The sequence below is a fragment of the Morone saxatilis genome, unplaced genomic scaffold (genome assembly GCF_004916995.1).
Source record: "Morone saxatilis isolate NCDOM2014 unplaced genomic scaffold, NCSU_SB_2.0 Contig11, whole genome shotgun sequence".
NCBI lineage: Eukaryota > Metazoa > Chordata > Actinopteri > Moronidae > Morone > Morone saxatilis.
Genome location: NW_023339663.1, coordinates 1,589,979 through 1,601,272, shown reverse-complemented (window position 1 = coordinate 1,601,272; position 11,294 = coordinate 1,589,979). Strand labels below are relative to the sequence as shown.

At 38.5% G+C, this 11,294-nt stretch overlaps 1 protein-coding gene across 3 annotated transcripts in view; it reads right to left on the bottom strand.

Moving 5' to 3' along the window:
- Window positions 1-672: 672 nt before the first annotated feature.
- The window catches only part of cars1 (cysteinyl-tRNA synthetase 1), a 15,551-nt gene continuing 4,929 nt past the window's right edge, over window positions 673-11,294 (bottom strand). For all 3 annotated transcript variants that reach the window (XM_035682305.1, XM_035682307.1, XM_035682308.1), the window contains 20 exons: window positions 10,209-10,297; window positions 10,014-10,110; window positions 9,468-9,566; window positions 9,147-9,296; window positions 8,504-8,644; window positions 7,700-7,788; window positions 7,487-7,608; window positions 7,215-7,327; window positions 6,921-7,049; window positions 6,639-6,768; window positions 6,345-6,448; window positions 6,153-6,250; window positions 5,812-6,001; window positions 5,486-5,554; window positions 5,119-5,200; window positions 4,911-4,991; window positions 3,996-4,063; window positions 3,834-3,893; window positions 3,661-3,744; window positions 673-2,799 (listed from right to left, as the gene is read on the bottom strand). In XM_035682305.1, coding sequence (XP_035538198.1) covers window positions 2,671-2,799; window positions 3,661-3,744; window positions 3,834-3,893; window positions 3,996-4,063; window positions 4,911-4,991; window positions 5,119-5,200; window positions 5,486-5,554; window positions 5,812-6,001; window positions 6,153-6,250; window positions 6,345-6,448; window positions 6,639-6,768; window positions 6,921-7,049; window positions 7,215-7,327; window positions 7,487-7,608; window positions 7,700-7,788; window positions 8,504-8,644; window positions 9,147-9,296; window positions 9,468-9,566; window positions 10,014-10,110; window positions 10,209-10,297 — 2,124 coding nt within the window. In that variant the 3' untranslated portion in view covers window positions 673-2,670. The remainder of the gene's footprint in view (window positions 2,800-3,660; window positions 3,745-3,833; window positions 3,894-3,995; window positions 4,064-4,910; window positions 4,992-5,118; window positions 5,201-5,485; window positions 5,555-5,811; window positions 6,002-6,152; window positions 6,251-6,344; window positions 6,449-6,638; window positions 6,769-6,920; window positions 7,050-7,214; window positions 7,328-7,486; window positions 7,609-7,699; window positions 7,789-8,503; window positions 8,645-9,146; window positions 9,297-9,467; window positions 9,567-10,013; window positions 10,111-10,208; window positions 10,298-11,294) is intronic.

The following is an 11,294-nucleotide window of genomic DNA, read 5'->3' as shown; positions in this document are numbered from 1 at the left end:
AAGTCTGGTCAAAATCATACAAAAGCCTAATAATTTATCAAGCTATACCTTTTTCCTTAAGGGACCATTTTCTATCATTATATCATCACTAAACTGATAACCCCTCACTCAATTAGTTGTTTTATTTGAGATATTTCATATTATATTCAATGTATAACAATAATAATACAGAACAACTGAAGGACGTCTGTGTAAAATGTGAGCAGATTATATCCTATAAATATTGATCAGATTTAATTTAATAATAAGAAGTTTTTATACAATTCTGTCTGTATTATGTATATTTATAGATTTTTTTTTACAATCATACAGACATAATAGGCTTATTTTTTGACAAATTCAATGTTTTCTTCTCCCTGACGCTTGTTCTATCAGCTCTTTGGTTGTTATAACAGCGTACCTTTTAAATGTAGGACGATGAGATATAGGCTTAATATGTAGGCTATAGTTTCTCAACATGCATTAAAACCCCCAGTGAAGCTTTGGCGACCCCCAGGGTGGGAACCACTGCTTTATTCAATAAAAACCTGAACTAAAAGTACAACACTAGCTGCTAATATTCAGAACAAGCTGTGATTTGTGACCTGTTCTTCTTTGGCCCTCAACCCACAGCTCAACTTAGAGGAAACACAGTTTATAGAAACATATGAAATAACATGAGAAACACATGTGCCTGGTCCCGTTTAAGCATTTATTTAGATTGTGCAGCGAAATCACTAAATGGTTGCATCAGTATACATGATTCAGACATACAGAATTTTAAAATAAGACAGTTTGTAATCAAATTTGCAGTCTCATTCTGTCTGAATGTCTGTTATTGGAGTAATAAACATTTGTTTATCTCGGCTGGTTCCTGCAATGATGACATTATCTTGCCAAGGATGAGAGTCAACCTCCCAGAAGTCTCAAGAGTTCACAATGATGATCAATTTTATTTCTTAAAAGGGAATCAGTTGCGTTTACAGCCTCTTTATTTGGAGCATCTTCCAATGAGAAAGTGTTACTGCAGCTATGCCGTCACATAACCATGAAACTGAATACATACAGTACAAAAACACATGAGCCTAATGGACGGTTGAATAATAAAAAGCCTCTCTTCATGTGGTGCCACTGGAGCTGTGAGAGACCACACTGAGAGTCTGAGCTGTTATATTTCGCAGTATGATGAGAGAAAGCAGCGTAGATTAAAAGGATCATTCTGGAGATGTTCTGTATTTTTCTTATTGTCAACAAATCCCACGAAAAGAGCAAAACCAACAATGAATTGATCCTATAAACAAGAATTATCTTGTAAGTGGCTCAGAGCTTAATTTTTGACTCACCGCTGAAAATAGTCCCTAACAACTATTTCCTCCTGTTTGAATGATGTTTGATAAAAACTAGTGAGTAGCTGTTTGAGGGAATTAATGAACCTTTTTAAAGAATTAACTATATATGTGAGCTTTTTTTGTGTCTTCAGTTGAAACAAATGGGCGCCTTTGGTCTTTTCATGGAATTTGACGACAAACAAATTAAAGAATATCAGCAGCCTCATTCTTTAAGATTGTAGAAATCCAGACAATTTATAATATTGATACAAATGTGTAGAAAAAAGTATTGAATTATCTAAAATATTCCAAGTACAGAGATTTTTGTCATAAAGCAGCTGGTAAATATGTAAAAGTGGAATGAAACATGGCGGCTCTTTCAGTGTTTGAAGTCTTCAGCATCCTCTGACACACTGCCGAGTTACAAAATGAGTCTTTTGGTAATGGTGCTGTTTGAGCTGCAGATGCACAATACAAGTTATCTTTCTATTCCTATCAGCTGATATCGGTTTTCATTTTTTCCAAAAGTCTGTAAAAATGAGGGACTAAGAGAGAGATTAACCTAACTGAAGTTTTTATAAAAAGTTCATGATACGTTTTATCAGCAGCTAATTCAGCGTCTGTATAAAGTGATATATTTCTAAACATCACCAAAAAAAAAAAAAATCCACAATGGGTGAAGCTAAAAATCTTTAAATAATATTAAAGGTCCCTTCTAGAACATTGGTTTCTCAGATGTTAGAATTTGATGCTTTTGTTAGACAGAGATCAGATTTGGTCGAATAAAACAAGCAATATGAATACATCTCCTTTGGTGGTTGGTTGCAGTCCGAGAGCCTTCAGCCAGAGAGGTGACAAATTAAAGAAGAAATCTGAATAAATGAGTGCAGATGTTTCCATACAGGACACTTAACGTTGGTTTCTCTTTTAATTTGTCAGCCATCTGTAAATACTGCAGGTGTATCCCAGTTCAGTTCTTTCATTTATAGCTGATATCTAAACTCAAAGTTAAATTATACAATAAAAAAATGCTTTAACTGCCTGTCAGTGTTACAGAGTCTCAGTCACAAACATGATTAATGTAGAAAACATCTGGAGACCCTGTTAGCACTGTGCTACTCCGTCACATCATTAAACCTCACTTCAGAGAAGCAGGAGGATGCTGGTTCTCTTCGATCCCCCCAGAATTTAGAAAAAGATACAGACTATATAAATTTTAACCGTTATTTTTTTTGTGGAGTTGTTTTTGTTGTTTTCTGATTCCGAAACAGATAACGAGGAGACAAACGATGACCCAGCATCTCTGGCCTTTATCATTTATTCTGCAGGTATTCTGGAGAGCGCGGAGAGTTTGTGGACACAATCAGTTGGCATTCTGGTTCATCTGAAGATACTCATTGTGCAGTTTCTCCTGGGCCTCGTAGAGCTTGCGCAGCTTCTTGGCTTGTCCCTTGCTCAGCTCCTTCCCTTCGACATCGTGACTGGGGAAACCCTGAAACAACGAAACAAGTACAGTTCTGATTAAATAAATATTAACCCAATTTCCAGAAAATCGGCAAAAGAAAACTCAAATGAACACATGGAAAGAGCAACGTAACCACACTTTAGAGCACTTGTACCCAACCTTTTTCCTTCAGGGACCCCTTTTCTACCACTGAGTAAACTAACAACCCCTGAATAAGTGACAGGTTTTATGGATATTTCAGTAAGTTTGTGTAAAACGAGCAATTTGGATGAATTTTGAGCTGATCATTTCCTGCGAATATTGATCAGAGATGAGTTTTCCTGATATTTTAATAAAATTTTGTCTGTATTGTGTGTTTTTAATCATTTTTAACAATTATACAGACTTAATAGAATTCTTTTATGACAGATTCAGTGTTTTCTTCTCATTGTTCTATGTCCTCTTTGGTTGTTGAACTTTTCTAATGCAGGACGAGGCTGTTTATCAGAGAGGCTCTGTGAATGTAGCTCGTGTTCAGATCAGAGTTAACATCTTAAATATTATATATCAGTATATATATCAATAACATCAACTTTAAAAATAACTTAAAACACTTGCTGAGACTCAACGCCTAAAAGATAGTTTGAAACAGTCAAGTTTCAAACAATATACACAATCTGAGTGCGAGGACTACAACACAATTCAAAGTTTTCCAGGATATTTGGTCGTTTTAATCAATTTCCAGGTGTTTCCATGAGTTTCCATGAGTTTCCATGACTGGAAAACTAGTCTCTAAATGTCCAGATTTTCCAGGAAGTGTGGGAACCCTGCATAGGTCCTGCCTTCAAGAAGCCCTGCTTTGAATATTTCTTTCAAAATTCAGAGTCTGAAAGAGGGTGAGGGATTTACCATTTCATCAAATTTGGAATACTTGTCAGTTTCTGCACGAAACATTTCACATGGAGGGACCTTCATCTTCTCCAGTTTAGCCATCTGAAACAGTGAAAGATGTGAGTTAGTGAACATGTTCATTATCAGAGGAACAAAAGAAATCTTCTTCTATGTGGAACCATCTGATTGACCTCTTGTTCTTGTTTCTTCCTGGCAGCCTCTTCCTTCTTCTTTTTTTTCTCTTCTTCCATCTGATGTTCACAGATAATTAAGAAGAAATGATTAATATAGTTCAGACATTATTGGTTGAGAGTTATCGGTTTCCAGTTTCTGCAACTTTAATCCTGCCTCACCTGCTTCTTCTCCTCTCGCTCCTTCAGTAACGTCTCCTTGTCCACCAGTTTGACCACAGTGGGCAGGCCTGCAACATCAAGAGTCAGACTCAGTATGGGACTAGAAGCACATTTATTTTCAGAAAGTATTACTGTGTCCATCCTAGTTTTCCCTTTTCAATCACGTCAAGGATGCCAGAGTCGCTTGTTTGAACAAAATGAGATTAACTGTATATGAAAAAGTCAATTTAATACTGATGCCTCTGTATGAAATACATAAACACACAAGACCATCAGTGAAAAGATTAATTATTTCTATATATAGTTATTTTTAATGCCTGCCACCAGGTTACCCCTTGAAATCAATGAAATGAGGCGGTACAAACACTACCGCTTTCGTCCACAGGGGCGCTAGAACCAACACAAAATTAACTTTCCTTGTAATTTACCCGGCTTTAAGTTTCAGTCTCAACAGAAAATCTGCAAAATAAAACCCAAATTAAAGCAGGTTTTTGCACAGAACGATCATGCAACATTTACTTGGAAATTCAGGGTAGAGCTGCAGTGATCGGTCAATTAACTGATTATTTGTCAACTATAAATGAATCCCCAAAATATTTAGTAATCGAACATAGTTTTAGTAATTTTATAAAAAAAAAATGTCAAAATTCTCCCATTTCAACTTAAAAAATTTGAATATTTTCTATTTTCTTTAGTCCTCTATGACAGTAAACAGTATGTTTGGCTTGTGGACAAAACATAACATTTGAGGGCATCACTTTGGGCTTTGGGAGACAGTGATCAACACAAAACGAAAGCTCCTTGTAGAAGCTTTAAATGAAGTTGGTTCAAAGTTCATTAAACTGTAACAGAAAAAGATAATGTTCTTTTCCTCATCATTATTTTTGCTTTAGAGGTCAGAATATTAAAGTTTACCTTCATGATCTTCCAGTCGGACTCCCAGCTCGGGTAATGTATCATTGCGGACAACGTCACACAGCTGCAGCAACTCCGTCACTAGATAGGATTAAAGTGTTATGACGCTTCAACCGTCTCTGATTCAACACTTACATGAGATTTATATATTATATTATATATTTATATTAGCATCTCTGGAGAGTCAAATTAAAACACGAGTCCTCACCTTTTTGCTCGCGGGCAATCCTTCGGACACTCTCCCTGAAATCTGACAGCACGGAGAGGTACGGCATCACTGTGCTCTCCAGCTGGAAAACACAACGCCGTCAGCTTTTTATAGCATGTGATGTTATTATTATTATTATTATTATTATTATTATTTAAAGACATTTGTTTTGACAAAAGATTATCTGAAATCTGAAACAGACATTTAATTTAGACATTCAATAGAAGGAAATCCTTAACATCTGGGCGAGGCAGGTGCAGGATATCAGAGCTTTTGTTTGCTAACTAGATTGACTTATTATGGGATGTTAGGAACAGGATGTACGGAAAAGTGAGCTTAACACAATGAACAGAGTCTCTTTACTTACGTCCACATTCTGACTTTGTCCTCCCATTGGGAAACCGATGGACTCCGATTCTTCAATGGCACCAAATATCTAAATGACAACAGACTCATGTCACGCTGCTTTTATTGCTCATATAAAACAGCACAAGGAATTTTTGTATTTTAAGATTTTGTTTCTCTTTTCAAGACGAAAATCTGTTGTTCACAAAGTACGCCGGCCTTTTACCTGCACCTTGAATCTGCCTTTGTGTATGAAACGTGCTTTATAGATCATACTGCCTTTCCTTGCCTAATATTAACCTTTTAGCCCACAGAGGTCAGCCTGACAGCACAGTCAGAAAGTCTCACCTTCAGCATGTTGGTGAGATACACGGCGATACTTTCCATCAGCATGCGGTTGGGCCTCAGCTTGGCGCTCTTCCTGCTGGCGATGTAGCTGTTGCTCTGGCTGACCAGGACTCTCATCTCCTCCATGGCGGTGCGAGTGTCCACGTTGTCACACAGAGCCTCGTGGACGGCGGACTTCCTGTTGTAGAAACTGGACAACACAAGTAACCATTGGCTTTTAGTCTAGAACTGGTGCGTCTGAACTCAGATGTGCAGATGAGACGGTGACGGGCTCCGGCGCTGCCCGCGGTGAGCAGAAGAGCTTGCGGTTTTAAAGGCAGTTATTCTTATTCCTCTCTCACCTGTTGTTGAGCTCCATCTCTACCTCCTCCCACTTCTCAAACCGACCGGTGATGTCGGTCGGAGTGCGCAGGATGTCTTTCACATTCAGGAAGAACTCCTGTTACATGAAAACGCAAAACAGCAGGTTAATAAAATAAAAGATTTAAACCACCTCTAAACTAAAAAGGCCCATTTGTCGTATCGTCACCTACATTCATGAACTTCTCGTACTGGACGGCTGACTCCATTGTGTTGGGGGAGTAGTCCAGGGTGTCTTTCCAGGAATGCATCAAGAAGGCCAGACGGAGCTGGCGAGCTGCAGGTGGACAAAAGAGGACGGTTAAACCAATATCTACTGCCTCCATTTATCTGACGCAGTAACAAAATACTAGTTACAAATCTTTTTATCTCTATAGACTCTAAGAAACAGAGGCTTGTGACAGGGCTGTACTAATGTCCAAATGAAGCTCTGACACATTTGGGGATATTTAGGCCACATGAATCACCTGAGTTCTTTGCCAGAGCGTCCTTAATTGTGATGAAATTCTTCAGAGACTTTGACATCTTGCAGCCAGCGATGGTCAGGTGGCCGGTGTGCAGGAAGTATCTGACCCAGTAATCATTCTCAAAGAAAGCCTGGGAGGGTAATCACCAACGGAGGTCAAAATCTGTGTTTTACTCTCTCTATAACTGCTGTGATGTCTTTAAATGCACCACAGTCATCACTCTGTGTAATGGGAGTAGTAGTTTCAATAACATTAATCAATAATAATGAGAGACTTTAGTACCTCAGACTGAGCCAACTCGTTGTCGTGATGGGGGAATCGAAGATCAAACCCCCCACCGTGGATGTCCATGGACTCTCCCAAGATAGAGCCAGCCATGGCTGAACATTCGATATGCCAGCCAGGCCTTCCCTGTGAGAACATCCAGGAAAACACAAAACAATCCATGATCAATCAATCATGTCATAGTCTTTTGGATTAAAAATCCATCTAGCAAGGGCATCTTGGGAAGTAAATATTGGAAGTTCTGTTGGATATCAGTTTAACGACACACCCACATTAAGAACGAACCCTCACCTTCCCCCATGGAGAGTCCCATGACGGCTCTCCGGGCTTGGACGCTTTCCACAAGGCAAAGTCATTGGGAGACTTTTTCTCACTTAATCTGTCAGCAGAGATGCTCAGGTCACCTAAAAGATACAATTTCATTCATGTTAAAGCCCCTCTGTGGAAGAGTGGAACATTCTTGACTTTGGCGATTACTTTTACCATCAGAATAATTTCAAATCATATAAAACTTCTACACATGGGGACATAAAAAAGCCTCTGATAGTCGAAATGTAGCAGACCTTCTCCCTCCTGTAACGCTTTCTGGTCTCCCACTGCCTCTGGCACCAGTTTGGCATATGAGTGGTGCGGACAGGCGTCAAACTTCGAGGTGTCAAAGTACACAGAACCGTTAGATTCATACCTGTAGACATCCGAAAAACAAGTGATTAAAATCTCCACTGTAATAACTGAGAATGTGTGTGAATATGAACTGTAAACGGTTTCCTCCTCACCCATAACCGTTGGAGACAACCTTCTCCACAAACTCCACGATCTCTGGAACGTATTCACTGACTCGAGTGAGAACGTCTGGGGGGAGAACCTGAAGATCATAAAGACAGTTTATACACAGAAACAACAACATAACAAGATCTACATTGTCATAAGTGTTGCCAACCTCGATGTCGGGACTGCATTTTGTTTATTTTTCTGAAGAAAATGAAATAAAATTGTATTTTTCTTTAAGTTGTAGATAGTTTGTATGATTGTTAAAACAGAAAATACTCATACAGACAGAGAAGTTACTAAAAATATCAGTAAAACTCATCTCTGATCAATATTCACCGGAAATAATCTGCTTCAAATTCATCCAAATCTCTGGTTTTATACAAACTTCCTGCAGTTATTGTGTTCACTGTTTGGGTTCATTGTGCAGTTCATCAGTTGTTATCTACTGTTATTGTTTTACATTGAATATAATATGAATTATCCATCAAATATGTCCCTTTGTCAGTTTACTAAATGATAGAAAAGAGGTCTCTTAAGGAAAACCACTGATCTAAAACATGATTGTGTACTGTTTGATTTTCTTCAGAGAATCTAAAGACTGAACTCTAAAGAAAAAATATCATTTTTGTATGACAAATTTAATTTTCACTTAAAAAAAACAATAAAATCATGATGATGTGACATTTGAGGCCAGGACTTCTCTTCAGCTCTACAGAACTTCATTATAATGCAGGCTGTGTTTATAGGACACATATTATTTACATATATAGAGGGAATTGCTGCATTAAGTTTGCTTTCCTTCTACTTACGTTCAGGGCGTCCATGTCTTTATGGTACTCTCCCTCCCAGTATTTAGGCAGAATGGAGAAGATTGAATTCTCTGTGACTTGACTTCCAAACTGTTTGTCCAACCAATCAGACAGCAGGTCCTTGGAATTCTCCAGCAGCACCTTAAAAACAGAAGAGCCTGGAAATCAGTATCCTTTTTAAAATAACTAATCAATTTACCTCGGTTTACTCTGACAGGATGTATAAATCAATCAATTAAAAGCAAATAATGAGATATTGTGAATTCTATGAGACTAAGTAAAGAAGATGTATTGTACTTCTGTTCACACTAGTAACTTATTCTGTTTATTCCAAATAAACTGTGAATTAGAGCTGCACAATGTGGTAAAAACTTCATATTGTGATAACTTTTTTACAGATACTGCGATTCCGGTATGATTTTTGATTATAGGGAATAATCATTTTTGTGTCAAAAATTTAATTTTCACTGAAAAAAACAATTAAAATGACGATGATGTGACATTTTTGGGGGTCTGTACCAAACAAACATGTTTTCTTACATCTGAAGAACAACATTTGTAGACCAGGGCTCCTCTGCAGCACTACAGTACTTATAATAGCAGCATTAACAGTATTATGAAGACCATGTGAGCTCAGTCTCACCTGAGCCAGAGGTTGGATGACCTCCGCTGCTGCTTTGCCCTCAATCGCCGCCTGCAGGGGCTGCAGGGCCGCTGTAACAGCCGCGTCCAGCCTCTCCAGCATCTGCTTCTTGTCGGGGTCTGTTGTTGAAGCCAAGTGCTCCTGAAAGGGCTGAAGACAGAGAGAGGAACACACATGTGACGACTGAGGTGGAAAGACAGAAACCTACAGGTAACCTGCAGGTATGGTGGTTTTAAGGAGAGATGCACTTTGTATGAATAGAAGCTTCTACAGTTAAACTTCTTGTATTGTATCAAAGGCTCATTGGGAGTCCGGTCTCACCCCTCTGGCACTCAGGACATCCTGCAGTACTTGAGCAGCTTGCGGCTGCTTCTCCTTGTACTGTTCCAGGAGGTAGTTCTGCCGAGCCCTTTTAATGATCTGAGAGAAAGAAAGACCGACATTAAGCCCACGCATGCAGAAAACATGGAAACATACGGACAGTTTACGCTGTTTGAAACTGTGAAAGTGGACATGCAGCTGTTTGCTTAAAGCCCCTATGAGGAACATATTTTATGTTGATTCTGGCGACCCCTGTGGACAAAAGCGGTAGTGTTTCTATCGCCTTAATTGATTTCAAGGGGAATCTGACTCGATGGCATTAAGAAAATAGAAATGGTCAAATCCGACTGATGGCCTTGTTTGTGTGGATATAAACTTTTTTTCAGATTTTTGATGTCAAGACATAAAGAAGTTTGACAATTTTATTTTAAGTAGCACAAATGATTACAAGAGAAAATAGGAAATATATTTCTATTAATTTATTTAATTTAATAAAAAAAGGTACAACCCAGTGAAGAAAAAGCCTTTGTTATAAATCAGACTTACTTTGTCATCTATGTCTGTGATGTTCATGCAGTAGAAGATATCATACTTGAAGTAGTCCCTCAGTATCCTTCGCAGGATATCGAAAGATATGTAGGACCTAAAGAGACAGATTATAAGATCTGTTATAACTGAAGAACTGAGCACAATTATGGATGAAATTCACATCATGAATACTTTTTATTTTGATCTGTTTACCTGGCATGTCCCATGTGTGAGGCATCATACACTGTAGGCCCGCAGGAGTACCAGGTTACTTTATTCCCTTTCTGAGGAACGAACGGCTCCTGAAACATAAAGACATAGATATAGTGAATGAAAACAGACCTTTTCTATGTGGATTGCGCACCGATATGACTCAAAGAAAGAACTTTGTTGAGGAAATTTTCATATCGGATAACATATACACCGAACCGATACCATAACGATATGTCTGCGATAGGCCAATAACATCAGCTGACCGATATATTGGTGCAGAGTCATTTTATTATTATTAACTGGAGGCTGCACCTATCTGACCTCTGTACCCATCTGACCTCCGCACACATACAGTGTGAGGTTACAATCAGATTAGGTTTCTTCGTTGATAGCTTCACAGTTTTAAGTTTGTTTGTGCTTTTTAAACCTTAAGGGGGCCAGTCAGGACCCTCTGCTGAACTATAAGATTTAATATTTGTCCCACGTCAAAAGCCACCAAAGAAAAACCATCATGTTTTTGCAGCTGTACAGTGATTTGAAACTGACTGAAACACACATTTGAGTGTAGTTCCATAATTTCTGATGAATAACTCTATTATAATGTACATTTTACACACAGAGGATGCCGTTATTGGAGTCTTGGAAAGCATGGATGCAGAACGCAGCGCTTAATGCGAGGACACAAAACAAGCTGCATGGGCGGCAGTTACAGACGCTTCCTGTTATTGACGCAGCCGCCACTCTGGCACTTTATTACTACCTTCTAAGGAGCCAACTAACAACCTTCCTCTGCCCTTGATACTACTATCTATCAGATTACAACTGAAATAGTTTCACATTCTAAATCACACACCACGCACACATCAAAAGAAGTCTGAAAATCAACTGAGACGAGTCATTGTCTTACACAGTGGACTTCCTTTACAGGATGCAGATAAAGATCCTGAAGTCTTATATGCCAACTGATCAGAAATCGCTCACAGTAGTACTGTCAATAAGAAATAGCTGGTTTAAACGTACAATATTTCATTTCTGCTGCTACATCAAAACAATAACAACAGACAAAGTTTGATGAGGTGGTGAAGC